The 19,276-nt window shown below is 46.9% G+C and overlaps 1 protein-coding gene across 1 annotated transcript in view; it reads left to right on the top strand.

Annotated features, from left to right (window-relative positions):
* LOC137883586 (cortactin-binding protein 2-like) overlaps positions 1–19,248 on the top strand; it is a gene marked incomplete at its 3' end in the record, with an annotated part of 34,331 nt that extends 15,083 nt beyond the window's left edge. The window contains 10 exon segments of the mRNA XM_068725124.1: positions 2,191–3,628; positions 7,728–8,045; positions 11,412–11,511; positions 13,105–13,261; positions 14,837–15,037; positions 16,579–16,696; positions 16,962–17,197; positions 17,199–17,253; positions 19,049–19,084; positions 19,087–19,248. Coding sequence (XP_068581225.1) covers positions 2,191–3,628; positions 7,728–8,045; positions 11,412–11,511; positions 13,105–13,261; positions 14,837–15,037; positions 16,579–16,696; positions 16,962–17,197; positions 17,199–17,253; positions 19,049–19,084; positions 19,087–19,248 — 2,821 coding nt within the window.
* Between the last annotated feature and the right edge of the window lie 28 nt (positions 19,249–19,276).

Consider the following 19,276-nt stretch of genomic DNA (forward strand, 5'->3'; position numbering starts at 1 on the left):
ATTCGGGCCCCGATGGCGAGCCGACGCCTCGGCGCTGCAGCTTTTCAGGCGTCGGGATAGACCTTCAGGGGAAGATTCTGCTTCTGAACTTTAATCAGATGTTCCATTTGTAGTTAAGAGCGGGAGAAGACACTCGGTTGCGTCATTTGATCGTCGTCGTGATGCTGATATTGCCTTTTGAAATTTAATTCATATACTAGGAGAGGAGCAAGATCAGATTGTTTTTTCCGTCGCTGCATCTCTAATTTGTTCTGCGATGGTAAAAGGAATAGATTGACTTACAGCGGATTCATACTCCTCACCCCTTGCTGGAAGCATAGCGTTGTTAACTCGTTCAAAGTGACGGAGACGTGGATGGAAAAGAGGCGCTAGAGGGGAAAAGTTAAGTGTTTAGAAGTTTGACCGTCTTCGGTACAGATCCCTCGCAAAGAAATCCCACCGCAATAATTTTAATGAGAATAAGAATAATTAAAATGATGCGCTCTGATCCCGTCACAATCGCACATCATTCCAAATAATCGCAATTAGATGTATTTTCAAAAACTGCCATACCTAAATTAGTTTGTTTCTTTTTTCTGAGGCATTAGGCCAACTTACAGCATTAGGCCAACTTACAGCAGACCTAATCCTCACCCAATTAGCAGCTCGTCGTAGCGCCTCCTTTTGAGGAAGGAACCGGCGCTCCCGTGTGCTTATAAAGCCCCTCGCTCCTCCTCAGCATCAGCCGGTGGTGTACTCCCCTGATGGTTTAGAGCGAGGGGTGGTGGTGGTGGTAGGGTGGGGGTGGAGGAGGACTCTGGAGGGACGGATTTGGGGTCTCGTTTGGGACAGGGGGGGTTTTCAACTCTTTTGTTTTCGAGGCTTGTTAGAGCGGTGGGGTCTCGGCGGTTAAGCCTCGTTACCCTCTGTGAAGCCGGCTCTGAGCTAACAATAGCGGCGGCGCTCCAGATATAGAGAGCAAGAGCTTTGACAAGTCATCGAAATTCAAGCGAGACACCGTGTCTCTCTGAATAGATAAACTCTTCCCCCCCGAGCCGCCCGGCTGTTTGTGTAAATATCTGCTGCTTAATCTAGATATTCTTCTCCGGCTCATTTGGTCAATCGGATCGTTGGCCCTCATTTTTTTGCGAATGACTTGTCATTCTTCATTATCCATCTAATACTCTAATCACAAGACTGCAATAGAAAGCTGTGATCGCACCGATTTACCGGTGGAACTGGGCTCCGACAGCGGCCATGCAGCGCCGTAGACGTACGAACTGTGAATATATGTGCGCATGGGGAGCTCCAGCCATAAATGCACCAGAGACTTTAGAATTACGATATGTATTATTTAGATGGTTTGACCTATTTTATTTCAATGAACACATTCTCCAGGGTTATGAAATGTGGGTTATAACTTCCGCTGATTTTACAGCAAGCTGACAAGCTGTGGTCTTCCTGTCATATTTGACCCTTTTTCAGTTCATTTCCTCCTCAAAAAATGTATCTTTTCAATATATAACGCAAAGCCATAAGCTCTTCGTCCTCAGTTGCACGAATAATCAAAACGGGGAGGATCATAAATCATAAAACTGCTAACTTACTGACCAATTTAGCGAAGGATCCATTCCTGAAATACAATCGCACACTTTAGGATCGTCCTTACATGATTAAATATGATGAACAATGATAACAAATGAAGTTAAATTATTTAAGTGTCAAGTGTATATTTAAGTGAAGATGAGGCTACGGCTGCAGCTAAACATTTTTATTATCACTTAATTTGTGGAGCTATTTTATAAATTAATTGTTGAGTCTGTAAAGAATCAGGAGATTAGCAATAAAAGATTCAAATCGCAGCTAAAACTGATGTTTTTTTTCCTCATGTTTGATTATTAATGTGAAGATATCGGCCATATTATCTGTCCGGAGAATTGTTTTTGTTGCTGCTGTTTACGTTCCTCCCGATGCAAATTTAAAATAAAAGCGTTTCCTGTTTTTGTTTTGTTCGTTTGTTGGTTGTGCATCCCTGTGTTGCATAATGATGATGTTAAACCTTCAGCTGCATATTTGATTAATTGACCACTTCAGCACGAGATAAAAACTGTCTTTTGTGTAATCCTACCAAGCCCAGCTCACCCGCTTTTAGGTGCGTTTTATCTGCTGTCACCTGACTTTGTCTTCTTCTTCTTCTTCTTCTTCTTGCAGCTGGAGATGGAGAAGCTGCAGCTCCAGAGTCTGGAGCAGGATCACCGCAAGCTGACGGCGCAGCTGAAGGACGAGCGCGAGAAGAACAAGCACATCGTCATGATGCTGGTGCGCGAGTGCAAGCAGCTCGCCACGCGGGTGGTGGAGGAGTCGCAGCGCTTCGACGAGCTCCAGGCCCGCCTGGACGAGGAGGCCCGCGCCTCCGGCCGGCTGCAGGAGGAGCTGAGTGCCGAGCGGCAGCGCGGCCAGCAGATGGAGGCCAAGATGGAGAAGCAGCTGTCGGAGTTCGACACGGAGCGGGAGCAGCTGCGCGCCAGGCTGGGCCGCGAGGAGGTGGAGAGCCAGAGTCTGCGGCAGCAGGTGGAGCAGCTCAGGACTGAACAGGGCGATGGGAAGGATGGCGCCGCCGCTGTCGCCCAGCCTGCTGGTGCTGCTGCTGGAGTAGAACCTGCAGCCGCCGCCAGCACGCCACCCAAACCTAAAGCTGTGACGTCTGTTTCCGTAGCCACAGAGCCCATAAGCTCTCGAACAGCGTCCTGCCAAACGGACCTTCCCCCTGCCGAAGTGGAGGGTCCCAAGAAGAACCCCCTCACCATCCCCGTCAAACCGACCCCCGCCAACTACGTGGGCCTGAGTCTGCCGAAGACCAGCGGTCGGGGGATCGTCCACAGCAGCTCGGGAGGACTGCCGCAGACGGAGAACGGCTCGGAGGGCCAAGCCCCGCACGGCTTGCCCAGCGGGGTCAGCCCCCGCGTCCAGGCGGCCCGCTACAAGTTCCAGGAACAGGACCAAAACGGCACGGCGTCCCAGAGCCCTCCGGCCCGTGACCTCTCCCCCACCCCGACCAACCGGGACAACTTCGCCGCCAAGCAGCAAGCGCGCCACACCGTCACGCAGGTCCTCTCGCGCTTCACCAGCCCTCCGGCGGGAGGCGGCGGACCGCTGCGTCCGGGCCTGCCCCACTCCGCCTCAGAGGGAGGCCCTTTCCCCGGCCGCCTGAGTCACCCCATCGGCCTCAAGTCGCCGACGGTGGCCAGGATCGACCGGGGAAACCCGCCCCCTATCCCTCCCAAAAAGCCGGGGCTCTCCCAGACCCCCTCTCCTCCTCATCCGCCCATCAAGGGGCTGGGGGACAGCAGCCGCTCCCCCGGGGTCGGGCTCAAACCGGCCACGCCCCAGCTGCCGCCAAAACCCGCCCTGGACCTGGTCCCAGCCCTGACGGCCTCTCAGGTGGGTGCCTGCCCCCATTCCCGCTCGGGCCGGGGCCCTCAGCGTCAGCCGGCGGCAGCATGCGCAGAGTGCCCCCCCGTCATCAGCCCCGCCACCACTGTCAGTAGCCCCTCCTCCATAAACCCCCCCTCCACCTCCTCTTCCATTAGCGCTCCATCCTCCCGTAGCCCCCGAGCCTCAGCGGGCAGCCCCCTGGCAACAGCATCAGGTAAAGAGGCTCCTCCACGCTCCGTCTCCCTCCAGATCTCCCCGCTGCCTCTTTTCTTCGACTGTCTTTCCACGGCGCTAGCATAGCATAGCCTAGCCTAGCATAGCATAGCACAGCGATCAGGTTACAGGCAATCTAACCACAGGAATACAAGGCAGAATAGCTCGTGGGACAATTCAGTTTAATGTCACTGACTCTCTCCCTCAACTCTAAAGCACCTCTCTCTCTCTCTCTCTCTCTCTCTCTCTCTCTCTCTCTCTCTCTCTCTCTCTCTCTCTCTCTCTACTCATCCCTCCTCTGCCCTTAATACGCCCCCTTTCGTCCACCATGTTGTCACGTTATCCCCGCCGGCGTCGGTGTCCACAGCGGACATTGACGCCGTGTCGCTAAACATGACCCCCTGACCGTTGCTCGGGGGGTCTAGAGGTCAGCCGTCCCTCGAAGCAGACTCGAGTATTCAGATTGGTTTCGTTTCTTTCGGCCTTTTTCCCACCAGTAACCCCTGTCCTCTCTGAAGCTGATGCCAGAGGCTGCTCTCTCCTCCTCCCCCCCCTCCCCCTCCTCCATCCTTCAGTAGCATGACCACTCCACTACTTCCTGCATTTCCTTCAGCTTCCATTAACTCGTCCGTTCCGCCTCCCTTTTCCCCCCCCATCATCGGCTCTCTGGGTGTCATTTTGATGTATAAATGTTTGTATTTACCTTGTGACGTGCTTTTCGGTGCTCCGCTTGATTTTTTACCGTGTAGTTTGATTACAGAATAATTCCAGTTTATTACAACTTTGGTCTTATTTTCATAGTTTGGGCTGTATTCATTAAAATAACCACGATAACATTTATATTATGTATTTATCCCAACAGATGGGTTGTAAACAAACCTTCCAGACTTAGTTGGCAGAGAAAACAAAGGCCAACAGAAATTATTACGCAAGCTGTTCACAGAATCCCTTCTTCTTGGTTCCGATTGGCCCACTGACTGTTGCACACTCGCAGTTTCACCTCAGCAGGTTTAGAGAAGTGCTTCGGCTTGATCGGATCGTCCGGCTGCTCCTGTTTCCTCTTGTTGTCGTCGCTCTTCGCAGGTATCGCGTGTCAAAGAAAAAGGCGACGAACCCGACAGTAGGAATACAAGACCTGCAGTCGCAATAAACTGGAATTATCCTGAAATGTACCTGTGAAATGTGACAAAAAGTACATTTGCAAGTCCTGTTCTTTTTGCATGCAGATATGAAAAACAAAAATATATATATATATATATATATATATATATATATTTATATATATTTATATATACCTGCTCTATTTAGTTGACATGACCAAGTGCTTTGGTAGAAAAGGTAAAGACTTAAAATGACGTAAATAACAAATCGTTTAGAAACCTGACAGTTTCATTGAGGATTGTCTTGATTATTGCTCCTCTGAGGAAAAACAAAGGTCCTCCGCAATCTCACCTGTCAGCTGCCAGATAATGTTTTTGTATCGTTGGCCTTTTTTTCTACTCCACCATCACCAACGCCTGCTGTTTTTTTTTTTACATCCACGAGAATCTCTGCTGCACTTTTCCTCCTCGGCCTCCGTTGTGTGTCTCTCTCTCTCCAGACAGATCCCTGCACATTTTTTTCTAACTCATATTTAACCTTTCCAGGTCAGAGCCGTCACGTACGGCCACAGTTAAAAGTAGCATCTCTAGCTGTTAGCACGTTAGCTTATTGGGTCTTTTTGTTCTGTGTTTCACCTCCGTCTGTGTTCGTTGCGCTCGATCCTTTGGAATAATGCTGCACTAAATGATGTGTGCACTTCTGTGTGAATATTGTGGGATTGTAATGAAACATGAACGCCGTCCATCGTCTTGAGCTGTTGATGTGAGGCGATGACTCGTCTGTCCAGGCTGCAGCGCGACCACATGTTGATTAAATCACATTTCATTAGAGGGAGAGAACATGGTGCTTGTGTTTGGTTTAATCCTGTTCCAACACGTCTGACTGTGGAGCAGTGGATTCTATTTCTGTTTTCTGTCTTTTCTTCCCTTTTTTAAGGGCTTCATTACCCACCTTATTTTATGTGGAAGTCCAATCAGTTGCGATGTTAAAGGCAGTAGATTGAAGCAATACACTCGCCGTGTCGGCAGTGCCTACATGTACCAGGATGCATTGCACACGACCGTATCCTCTTGCAAGGCGAATGTCTTAAAGTATGCTTTTTTTTTTTAAATACTGTTTTTTTTTATTTATGTGACTTATTGAGCACATTTAAACATAATATAAAAGCTTAATAAATGATCCAATTTGTATTTATTTTTTATTTAATCTAACCATTGTGCAGTATCGACTACATTTACCATCAACGCTGATTGGACATTTGTATGAATGTTGGTGAATTATCCCTTTAAGAAGACATTTCCATGAACATCTAATCTCTGTCAGACTCCCCGCTGGGTTAATGTTTACCAGCTTGTGTTGTGCAGCGAAGCTTTATTGAAACAGTTTCTTCTTTATAATTCTAGTGGTGATCCCCAAAGTGTGTAAAAATGCCAAATTTTCGCAGAAATGTGTATACAATTATGGAGATGCTTTGTTTAATAATCAGCCATAAAAACATGGAATTATGGGTTTGCATTTTAAATTCAATGTGGGCTGAATTTTCCTTCGATGGAAAAGCACACCGCAGCGATTCAGTGTGAAAAGGTTGTTCTGCTACACACTTACAGGACATTTAAGGAGGACAATCTGGAGTTTTAAGACGTTTAATAAGCAGCAGCAGATCTGAAAAGAGAGATAATCTCCGCGGTTGATAGTAGGGAGTCGAGCTCAAACCGCAGTGTGTCTGGATGTCACTTTACCCGTCTACCTGTGTTTCCCACAATCCTCCTGTAATCCTCCCGATATGTTCGCGTTAACGACTAACCACCGCCTGGGATTCAGCCCAGAAGAGCTCCAGGCTACAGCAGCACATATTGTTTGGTTAGATTCCTGCTGAAAACCTTGTAATGTACAGTTAATGTAACATGTGTACGGTTGAGCTAGCCTCAGTAGCATATAGCTTAGCGCTAAGCTAGCTAACCTGCTGCCCTTCAAAATAAAAAGGTTCGTCTTTGTCAGTTTGCTCGCTTTTCTGAGATTTTTCTCCGTTTTGTTTCTTCTTAAATGTCTTTAAGGTTCTGAAACTCTCTGACAATACTATACTGTAGGTAGTACACACACTTTATCGCCTTATTTCAGCTCTTTGTCTTCTTAATACTCGCACAATTCCATCATATCGGATTCAGAATCTGGTTTATGGATTCATTTATACATTCACATGCAAGGAATTCACTTTGGTGCAAACTAAAATATGGTAAGAGAAATACTCATAAAAAGCAAATATTGCAAAAAAAAAATTATATATAGAATAGTGGAAAAAATACAGTACAAAAAACAAATAAATGGAAATAATTTAGACACATTTTATAAACATATTCCCCAAATGCAGTCTATGCTCCATGTACACAAAATATGAATACATTAATATTTACAAGAAATATGAATAAATGGATGAAATTATTGCCTATTATTTATAAACGTATCCCCCAAGCTCAGCCTATGCTTTATAATTATGTACATTAAACATAAATGCATATGTACAGATATATTTTTGCCTCATTTTTATAAACATATTCCCCAAATGTAGCCAATTCTATATGCATATGTGCACAAAACATAAATAAATATGTCCAAGAAATAAAAAAATATATGGAGATATTGTATCATTTCCACCTGAATTCAGCCTGACTTGGTATTGTTTTAACTTTTGGAATCACCACTAGATTATGAGATAAATATTTGGGTGTTTGAACAATATTTGGCTGCACAACATGAGCTTATACAGACTGGACATGTTTATTTTGAACTCCAGTTCTCTACATAACCTGTAAATAAAGAGAGGCCGTACTACAGTATGTGTGGAACTGACGTGTGCTCTCCTCACCCTTCCAACCCGTCCACCTTCTTACGCCCTCGCTCTCCCATGCTCAGCACTTCTAGAAGCTCCCTCCTCCTCTTCCTCCTCCTCCTCCTCTTCCTAGTTTAACCTGTGCTGCTCCTGCTCCTCCTCCCCCCTGCAGGCTGGTGTCCCTCCGTAGTCTCCTCTCTCAGCGGCGGAGGGCCTGCTGCCCTGGACGGCGGGCGCTCCCTGCTCCCCCAAGCTGCTTCCCAGGGAAATGTCACTTTATTGTCAATGCTGCTTAACCAACCAGACCCGACCGCCATCACCACCACCACCACCACCACTACCACCACTACCACCACCACCGACTCCACGTCCACCGACACCACCTCTGCCATGGAGAACAAGCCCACTCTTCTTGACAAAGACCACCACCTCTACCACAACCACTACCAAACGTCTGCCTTGTTTGCTGCTGCTCAGAACGGACACACAGGTAACCGACATCTCATTGTGTGTGTGTGTGTGTGTGTGTGTGTGTGTGTGTGTGTGTGTGTGTGTGTGTGTGTGTGTGTGTGTGTGTGTGTGTGTGTGTGTGTGTGTGTGTGTGTGTGTGTGTGTGTGTACATTTCAAAGCATTGATGAACCTGGTGGGAATTGAATCCGTGTCTGTGGTTTTGGTCGGCGGTCGGCTGGATGACTTTAAAGTGTTCAAGGAACGCCGAGAGGCTTGTATTGATTCCTATTGATTGATTAGAGAGAGAGAGGATGATGCACTAAACTACAAACAAAGGCCTCACAAGGACTGAGTTGTTCTGTGAGCGTGGCTGACATGAAGGAAATATAAGGATCATAAGACGCCACCATGATAATGATTATAAAGTCGATCTATTATTACATTAATAGATGTTTTGATGTGGTTATACACACACACACACACGCACTTCTTTTGTTTGTCTTTGTCACGCTTTGTATATAAATATCTGCTATAGTGTATTTATTACTCATTATCTCTCTGTGTGCGTGAGTGAGTGAGTGCATCTCGGTGTCTGTCCGCAGCTAATCTCGCATCCCGCCGCGCCAAACCTGCGTAGTATTTCGGGCGCTCCTTCATGGCCGCGCGGTCGAGGGCCTCACGCGGTTGCGGCGAATCACACTTTTCTCTAAAACACCTTTTCGTTGCCTGTTCGATACTGCCACTGAGGCTCTGGGGTTTGAATAAACTGCTGCAAAACTAGCCTGCGATAAGGCTTTCCCCTCTGTCGGCACACGTCAGAGAGTGGCATCTGAATAAGGCCGCGAGGCAGTTTCTTTTCTCAGGTGTGACGTGGTTCAGCGGTATAAAAAGAAGGTGCATCGCGTTGATAAAAGACCGACCTAATACGCCGCCACAAAGGAGATGTCTCTCTTTTAGTCGTTCAGTTGTTGCCCTTTTCCAGATTCGGGGGCTGAACGTCTCGCAAAAAAGAAACCTTCAGAAGGAACATGACTCGGATGTTTCAGACATCAAACCTGTGACATTTCGCTTTTTTTTTTTTTTAAGAGAGACCCTAAGAAAGTAGAGCTCCCTGCCACCTGCTTTCTTACCGCAGCTAACCGTCTCTGCGTCGTCACATCAGCCAGATTAAACATGATTCCGTGTTTCGTCCGGCCTCTAGTTGAGAAGGAAAATGAGACGCTAACGTTCGGCTTGTTGTCGGTTTGAATAAAAGATTTCCTCTTGCAGTGCAGTTTGACTTGGTAGTGCATGTGAAGAAGAAATGATATGTAATAATGCGATTTATGCAGAGTCAGGAAGATACCCACTGTGCATTGGTATTAAAAAAGAGAACTACTGGATACTGAGGGAGTTTGATGATGGAAACCAAGATAAGTCGGACGATGTATTTAACTGGAACGTATATGCATCGCCATGGGTTACATTCGCTCTGCAAATATCGGGCGAGTCTGGCTTCTCATACCTTTTTTGGTTGGATCAGAGACGTGGAGTTGAGCGGAGCTTAAAAGATCTGTTCCTGCAAAAAAAAAAAAAAAAGAGGCACTGTGAGCTCCAGAGTCTGCCGTCATGTGACTTGCATATATTGTGAATTTAAGAAAAGGGACTTCAACTGCTTTGTGCAACAGCGCTCCTAGAATAACAAGAAGATGTTTTGTAATTTGTGTAGTGACAACTGCTTGAGGATAAATATCATGTTTTGTTTGAATGTAAAAACTCAAGTTTAGAAGAGAAAGAAGTACCTGCCAAAATACTTCATCCATCAATCTTTAAACTTGTCTTATTCTTGCAGAAAGACGGGTTTGAAAGACTTATTTTGTGCTGAAAAGATCTATTCTGGTTGTTTGCCTTTTTGGACTGCTGTTTTGTTCTCCGTCGTTGCTCCCGGGCTGAACTCTCTTAGTCGATTTAGTCCATTTACTGCTGAGATTCAGGCCCAAAAGAAAAGCCACACCCACTTTTTACTGTTATACGGTCGAATAGTCCGCCCCCCCCCCCCCCCCCCCCCCCCGGGTTACATTATTGGGCAGATGCACAGCTGCATGTAAACAGGAATCTGAGGGCGAAATCCATTTTCATTAAACAGCTCAGTAGGACTATTGCCTTTTTCAAAAATATGAGCAAAAAAAAGGAATATTTCGTTCCTCGTCACTGTCTGGATGCAGAAACACGTCACACACTCTCCACCGGTTAAGACGACGTCGGCGACATATTGTCACTAAAATAGCGAGCGTAGAGGAGCGGTTCCCTTTTGGATGTGCAGCTATACGAGGAAGCGTTGCGAGGACAAAGACCTGGTGCCGGGTGAATTCACACTCTCCGTGTGCCGTTGTAATGTCGGTAATTGTGTGAGCCGCCGCTGATCCCATTATGTTGGCTGCCACTAAGTGAGATGGACTGTCGTCCGGGGTTGTAACCTACACGCCCGTTCAGCTGACACACACACCGGTAGTGCCGCCGTGCATGCAGTCACACACACACACACACACAAAATAATTAATGCATGTAGACCCATTTACACACACACACACACACACACTACGGGTCAATCGGGATCTGCTTCCCTGCTGAGGTGTTTAGTAACGCTGTCATTCGAGGAGCGTTGATCCGAAAACACGACTAATGCAGCTGAAGGGCAGCTGTGCTGAGGGATTATGGGTGAATCTACACAGAGAGGACACACACACACACACACACACACACACACACACACACACACACACACACACACACACACACACAGACCGTCTCCCATCAGTATTTCATTGTTTCCTTCTCATCTGATCCCCGTTTACCTCTCCTCCTTTCCCCAAACGTAAAGACGTGTTTTCCACGTTTTTATTTAATGCTTAATTCTCTCTGTATTTGTTCTGTACCGTTTTCTCGGTGGCTCCTCGGTACCCGGTGTTTGGATAATACAGTATATGTGAAACTATTTTTTGTGTCGTTTCATGTCACATGCGCCACAGAGAGCTGAAGCTGTGCTCCACTTCTGGTTTGTTTCCGCTCGCTCTTCAGTGTTCAGTGTTAAGTTCTAACAAAAGCTTTCTTTCATCGGTCTTTCGAAGGAGGCAGGAACATTTTCCTGGGATCTCTGCCCATATTTGCAAGATAAATGGCGACTGTACTATTGTACTGGAGGGTGAAATTTGGACGACTTGTAATTTCATACAAAGATTAAAGAGGGAAAATGATTGAGCGTTTATCTTTGTTGTTTTAGTCTGACTGAGGCAGGTAGAGCAGAAGCCATATCTAAACAAGGTTTCATAGTTCTTAAGACGCTGCAGGTTAAAATGATTGTCTTTAGTATCGAGTCTTCCCGTCTTTCACGGCTTCTTCATGACCGTGCTTTGTGTCTCTTGTCAGAGTGCGTGAAGCTGCTGCTGACGTCGGGATCGCCGGCCGACGTCTCGGACGAAAACGGATTCACGCCTTTACATTTTGCTGCCGCCCGCGGCCACAGCAGGTGAGCTCACGGGAGTCTTCCTCATCTTCAGTCCTGACAACACACACACACACACACACACACACACACACACACACACACACACACACACACCTTTTATTACCTGCACTTACATTGCACTGACTTCCTGTCATTCGTTAGAGCAGAGGTCTAGTTAAGTGTTCAAATATCCTTGCAGCCAATGTTCTCATAATCAATGTTCTTATGCTTCCTGGAAAACCGTTTCCCCCCCCCCCCCGAGTCGTGTCGCACGTGCAGGTCGGACGACGGCTTAGCTGTGGTATAATCAAAAATAAATATGTAGTTCACCACAGCCGTAAGGGGCTGGCAAAGCTTTAAAAATGTGGGGAAAAGGTCCCCGTTGATACCAGTGGGTTGAGCTCCCTCTCTTCCAGTGCACCACATTTAAAATGACAGTAAACTTTAGTGATGCTGATATCACCGCCGTGCTTTCAATCCATGACTCACGGCTCACATTTTTCCTGCGCGACGAGCACAGCTGGGTTTTTCGGGGGGGGGTTCGGCATGTCTGCTGGGTACAGTCACCACACCAGTATCCACTGGTGGCTTTGTGGAACACGGTATAGACGGTGAAAGCTTTACGGGGTGACTTCCCCTCACCCCTACAGCCAGGCTCAGTCCCCTCCGACGGGACAGCTGTCGTTTTATGTCTTCCTGCTCTTCATTGTTAATTATTAACCACATCTTCTCCCACGCTACGAACACACAGTCGGTTCCGATCGACCGGTATCGATCCTGAAGTAATTTGTGGGATGAAGCGTTACAGCAGGAGAAGTGTGTGTGTGTGTGTGTGTGTGTGTGTGTGTGTGTGTGTGTGTGTGTGTGTGTGTGTGTGTGTGTGTGTGTGTGTGTGTGTGTGTGTGTGTGTGTGCGTGCGTGCGTGCGTGCGTGCGTGCGTGCGTGCGTGCGTGCGTGCGTGCGTGCGTGCGTGCGTGCGTGCGTGCGTGCGTGCGTTGTGCCAAAAAACACGATGCCCAGGACCAGCTGGGGAATGTGCAGTGTTGTAATATCTGATCACGGTGTTATTTATAGAGTGGGGATATCCAACAGGCATGCTGTCACACACACACACACACACACACACACACGCGCGCGCAGTTGTGTTTTCAGGACTTTTGGGGACATCACATTGACTTGCATTCATTTCCTGGAGACTTACCCAAAACCCTAACCCTAACCGCTACCAGCCTAATCCTCACCCTCACACCAGTGTAGTGATTTATGTTATGGGGACGTGCAATTGTCCTCATTTTGTCCCCAAAAAAAGCATGTCCTCACAACTGATATATGTCTCCACAAGACACACACACACAGTTTATTTTATGGGTTTAACAGGTTTTTCTTTTGTTTGATTTTGGTGGTCGTGACTCAGTGGTCGTGTTGGCAGACAGCCTCAGTTTTCCTCTCTTCCTACTGGATGAAGGGCTGATGGACGTCTTTCATTGTCGATGGATGGATGATAGATGGATGGATGGATAGATGATAGATGGATGGACAAAAAAAGTCTTATTTCTCACAATACACAATATTATTGACCAATAATTACCCCCCCCCCCCCCCTCCCTCCTCCAGCTGTGTGGAGGTGCTGCTGTCTGCAGGAGCTGCTGTGGACTCGGTGGCGGCGGAGGGGGGGCAGACCTCCCTCTTCCTGGCCTGCGAGGCGGGGGGGCTGCTGGACTGCGTCCGGGTCCTGCTGAGCGCCGGAGCCGATCGCTCGCACACCACCACGGTAAGTCCGCTCCGCCGCGCTCATGAACCGCATCAGGTTTAAACATCAGTGAATTCAATTTGTTGACTTGGTGGAAAACATGTCACCTCTCCCCCCCCCCCCAATGAATAATAAAGGTCAGCTCTGGATTCTTGTTTCAAGATTAGATTTTGAGTTATGGCACAAATGTGTTCATTTATTTATTTATTTTTGTGTACAAATAGTCAGAGGTGAGTTTAAATGTACAGTTTGTTGCATTTCAGGGGATCTTTTGGCATAAACAGAATATGATATTATTAAGTAAGTTTCCTTTAATCACCTGAAAATAAGAATTGTTCTTGTTACCTAAGAATGAGATGTTTATATCTACATGTGGTTCATTCGCGTTGTCGCATCGGCCACCGGAGTCCTCGTACACGCTTCGGAAGAAGTTTCAGTTGGTTGCAATCTGCGAGCCCACCGCTAGATGGCGCCAAATCTGACACGCTAGACCTTTTCAAGTTTTAAAGCTTAGAGCCTCAATCTGATCAAAATGTGTATTTTAGGTAAACTCTGATTGGTTTTGTCGCAGGTCTTCCGTGCTGAAAAAAACAACAACGGGTTTTTTAATTTGTAAAAATTACGCTGATTAGCCGATTGATGTAATGTAACTTTCGAAATTGAAATATTTTGGATCTTTGTGCCATTTAATCAATCACTGTCCCATGCTCCAGACATTTACTAATTTCAGATTTGTTCTACTGTGAGGAAATATTGTAATTCTTTCACGTTGGCTCTTTGGCATTGCTCACATTCTGTCACTCTTCATTATTTCACACAAGTGTTCGTTCGTCAGATTGGTTCGAGCTAATTGATGTACATTGCTTCCTGGGTCTCTATGGTAACCATAGGGGGCCTGTTAGTTGCCGTGGCAGCAAGCGATGAGAACCCTATATTTAGTTCCCGTACCTGCTTTTGTTCCGCTTTTAGCCCAGCGTCCCTGCAGAGCCAGAGGAGCCGCCGACGTCTCTGTAGCATATCTGACCTCTTCAGCGCCGACTTATTTTTAGAAGCCGGAAAATGTTGGCCGGCGTGTGTGTGTGTGTGTGTGTGTGTGTGTGTGTGTGTGTGTGTGTGTGTGTGTGTGTGTGTGTGTCGATTCAACATGGAGGTCTGATCCTGGGCAACAGAATACAGTCTGAGTGTGCAGGACAGTCAGAGCTCATTCATTATCTTTAGTGTTAATTGTGTATATTTGAACAGATTTGAAAAAAATATATTAAAAAGTAACCCGGTTTTGAATTACTCTGCTGCATAATTATCAGCTGATTTACATTTTCTACCATTTTTTTATTTTCGGTTTCTTTCACCAGCACCAGTTTCGGTGCTGTTCTTTGTTCATTGTGAACTGCAGTGATCAGCGTCGTCTTGTAGCAGGAAACACAACTTTTGGAAGAGCGGAGGCGGCAAATGCATTTTCGATACTGAGCCAAAAATGATTCTCTTGTTCTCCTCAAGGATTTGGGGCATTATTTCAGTGAAATAAATCGGCACACTAACCTAAGAGAGTTTAGTATGAAGTAACCTGAACCGTGAATCACCTTCACGTCTCTGCAGGACGGCTGCACGGCTCTCCATGCGGCCGTGCGCTCCGGACACGTGGACACGCTGCGTCTCCTCCTCCGCCACCCGACTCAGGGCGACCCCGCGGTGACTCCTGACCCCCCCGCCACCCTGGCGCTGCCCGCTGCCCTGCTGAACCAGGCCAACAGCGACGGCTGGACGGCCGCACACATGGCTGCTGCCCTGGGCCTCAAGGTGAGGGGGGGGGTGGGGATGAATTAACTGACTACGTTTTAATGTATAAACCACAGTTATGCACCGTGAGCCTTTCTGAAACTCTAAAAGAATGCTAATGTTGCTCCGTGGCTGCTGGATGTGTAAACAATTGCTTGCTAACATGTTAGCAATGACTTGTATCAGGGCTGTGTGTCTACTGTCCCCTAGTGGTGTTGTCACGATGATGGAACTCCTAACTTTGATCTAAAATATTGACATTCAATACCATTTTTTAATACCACATAGAAACATGTACACAACTATGAGGGCATAAACATTTTTTATTAAATTAGGGACTTATTTGAACTTATTATAGCCAGTGTTTCCCACATGTTTTTTTTTTGCTCCCTCTGAATTTTAAAAATTTTTAAAAGTCAAATGCATCGTTCTGGTGAAACTTTGAGGGGAACATTAAGAGGCTAGATCTATGAACTTTGTGCTCTCGTAAACTATTTCATCATGACACATTAGTGATTGATGACACGGCAAAAAACGTCACACCCAAAAAGCATGGTAATCGAGACGGGACTTTAAGCCTTAATACAATTTAAACGGAGTGAGTTTTATAATAATTCACCGTACAGTTGTTATGAATGGATATATTGACTCTAGAGACCAAAACCATTTTTTCTACACCAGGTTGACATGGGGGGTCTATGGGGATTGACTCGCTTTTGGAGCCTCGAGTGGCCGTTTGAGGAACTGCAATTTTTTTTTGCACTTCCACGCTTGCTTCACTTCTCTGCGACAGAGGTTGACACATTTCCAAAACCAATCTCGGGCCGGTTGCTGCGAGGTGTAAAAATATTTGTGGCTCATTATGAAACTGTAGTGGTCCCACCAGGACGAGGTCTTTCTAGGTCTTTAACGGGAAACACTGAAGACTCTTAACATGCCAGCAAAGAGTTATTACAAACGGAGAAAAACGACACGAGAATTCAGCACCATGAGTGAGAAGAGGCCGTCAGAAAATGTATCTTAGTTTTTTGGCAACACTGCCCCCTAGTGGCCAAGAAAAAAACCCCGGTTAAGCAGCTTTAATCTCAACATTAAGTCAGCCTCCTGCTTTCACTACTGATCTCCTGCTGGTCTGCAGTCTATTTTACGTTCAAATGTTTTTATGTACACCTGTTCACTTCCACTAATGTCCCGCCGTCAGTCCCCACGGCGTCAGGATAACGGGACGGCCGACCTTGATGGCTGCGACGTCTCGCTCGGCTCAAACGAACGCAGGAGACACCAGACTAGACTTCACCTGAGTGTCTGACATGAATATAAATGACGAGCGCCGCTTTCATTAACACTCGAGAGCTTCTGTTGCAGAAATACTGCTGCATGCGGTCACGCACACACACGCACTACACACACACACACACACACACACACACACACACACACACACACACGCCCTGTACCGTCCACATGGTGATCACTCACAAAAAAAAGCTTTTTGGTCTTGCTTTGTGTTCATGATATCTGTCTGTGTGTGTGTGTGTGTGTGTGTGTGTGTGTGTGTGTAGGAGTGTCTGGAGGTGCTGTGCAGCCACAGTGAACAGGACATCGAGAGGAGAGATAAGTGTAATCGCACTATTCATGACGTGGCCACTGATGACTGCAAAGATCTACTTGAAAACCTCCGTGAGTGGCCTCTCCTTGTGTGTGTGTGTGTGTGTGTGTGTGTGTGTGTGTGTGTGTGTGTGTTTGCTCCTTAGTTTTATGCCTTAAAGAAGAATTCTGCTTCCTAAACACTAATCTAATTTGATTATTTGAGCTATAATTCTTATTTTTGACAATGTGCTTTGGCAATGTGACAATATACAATCGTCTATTTCAAAGCCCGCTGCTGCTGCTGCTGGTGGTGTTTTTTTGGGGGGTTCACTGGTCCCTCTCTGCTCTCCTCCAGACTCGTACCGGGTCCTGGTGCGTCTCCAGCGTTCCGGTGGAGGAGGAGCGGGCTCCATGTGTCCCGTGGAGGCCCTGGAGGAGGAGGCCAACGGCGTCACCAGCAGCCGGTCGGCGCTGGGCCGCGTGTCGGTCGACCGGTCGACGCGCTGGTGTCAGCTGAGCGCCGCCCTCGGCCACGCCTTCACCTCCTACCTCCAGACCGTCTGCGGGGAGTCTCAGACGGCCGGGAAAGAGGCGCAGCGCCCCGCCGCTCGGCCTCAGTCCCGCCAGTATCTCCTCCATCCTTATAGGTGACTTTTTATGTACCCGCCCCCTTTATATAACTCCTCCTTTCTCCTCTACATCCTCCGTCCTTCTCCTTTCCTTTCTCCCTTCTATCATCACACCTTCCCCTCCCTTGCAGCCCCTCCCTTCCTCCCTACCTCCTTCCCTCCTCATCTTTCTTCTCCTTCCACCTTGAGTGATCGTGTTTGTTCTGCTGACGGTCTGTTTTCTTCTTCTTCTGAACCGATGAATAATTCATGTGTCGGAACATGTGTGGAGTGCATGTGTTGCCTGTGTGTCTGTGTGTGTGTGTGTGTGTGTGTGTGTGTGTTTTTCTGGTGATCAGATGTCATCAGTGTGTGGTTTGGTGAGGCTGGTTTAAAGGGTTAGAGTTACACGTGTGTGTGTGTGTGTGTGTGTGTGTGTGTGTGTGTGTGTGTGTGTGTGTGTGTGTGTGTGTGAGACCCAGACTGACAAAAGAGGGAATCGATGAGCTCAGACTTCTTCTTCGTTACACCTCAGTGTCACGTTTACTGTCTTTTCCACACAACATGTAACAGACTGGTGTGTGTGTGTGTGTGTGTGTGTGTGTGTGTGTGTGTGTGTGTGTGTGTGTGTGTGTGTGTGTGTGTGTGTGTGTGTGTGTGTGTTTTGGGTATGATGGTGATGATGATGATGATGAAAGAAAGCAGCAGCAGAGGAGGGATGCATAATGGATGAGATGGGGGGGGGGGGGGGGTAGATGCCAATTTAGGAGGAAATGTGTGTCCTCTGTGTCAAACTGCAGACGCTCTTTGGTGTCTTTTGTGTCTCACTTCACTTCTGTGTGTGGATTCATGCAGTTTGGTTGCAGCCTCTTGACACACACTATTCACTTAATCAATCAGTCGATCAGCAGAAGGTTCGAGCGACAGATTTGATGCACGGCTTTTGTTTTCTTTTCTATCTCACTCAGTTAAGCTTCCTAACAGGAACGTCCCGACCGAGGAAGCAGCCTCACACAGAACGTACTTCAGTTAGACCAGGACTTGATTAGATCCATTTTGATCCATTTTCAATCAAAGTCATGAAGCAAAAAAGCCAAAACACTGCCCTGTGAATATGCAGCGATAAGTCTGTCAATCATTTAGGATGCTTTATCAAGCATGACTTCTAAACATCTGATTTGTTCTTCAGGTTTTTCAAATAATCAGCAGATTAATAATCAATAATAAAAGAAGACTCGTCAATACTATGTTCACTGAGTAACTTTTGACTTCAAATTAATTATATCAGTGAAAAACTAGCTCTGCAACATGTTACCGGGTATATTTTTCTTTTCTAATTACGAGTGAAAACAACTCGTAACACTTCACAATTAACGCGTCAGTGAGATGAAGGGACTTATTTTTGGAGAATGAGAGATGTGAAAATACACTTGCTCATTTGCTATTATAAGACAAAGAAGACATTTTAATTGCTGAAGCTCCTCTTATGACGTCACACATCATGTGAGGTGCATTGACTCTAATTAGCCCCAGTGAGAGAAGCGCTCCTGATTCTCCCGCTTCTCACATCAGGAGCGGGAAAAGCAGAATATTCTGTTTGTTTGTGTTGTTGTACGTTCTGCGCTTTATGCAGAAAGACCTTTTTTGCTGCAAGACATGCAGATAAATTATACATCACGGTGCACATAACTTCTGCACATACCATATTTTATTCATGTACTGAACGTCCTGTGTGTTGCTCGTTTGTTGCCATGTGTTTGTTTCACACTTTTTGCGTTTGTGACGACGTCTCACTGTCCGTCTCCTCCTCCTCCTCCTCCTCCTCCTCCTCCAGGAGACACCGAGTGGTCGCCAGATCAGGAGCTGCCTCTGTCCCCTGGGACCTGGTCCGAAAGCCTCTGAGCCAGAGCATCACCCTCCGCCTCAAAGGTACGAACCAGAAAAACCAGAATCGGAACAGATCTGTGCATGAAAGAGAGCTCAGAAAATCGGGTTTTGGATGCATGTGCAGCGTGGGCAGCGATGTACCAGGATGTGAGTCACACCGCCGGGAGGGAACATG

Source organism: Cebidichthys violaceus, unplaced genomic scaffold, assembly GCF_023349555.1.
Source record: "Cebidichthys violaceus isolate CVI_PGR_0920_01 unplaced genomic scaffold, fCebVio1.0.p SCAF_331, whole genome shotgun sequence".
NCBI lineage: Eukaryota > Metazoa > Chordata > Actinopteri > Perciformes > Stichaeidae > Cebidichthys > Cebidichthys violaceus.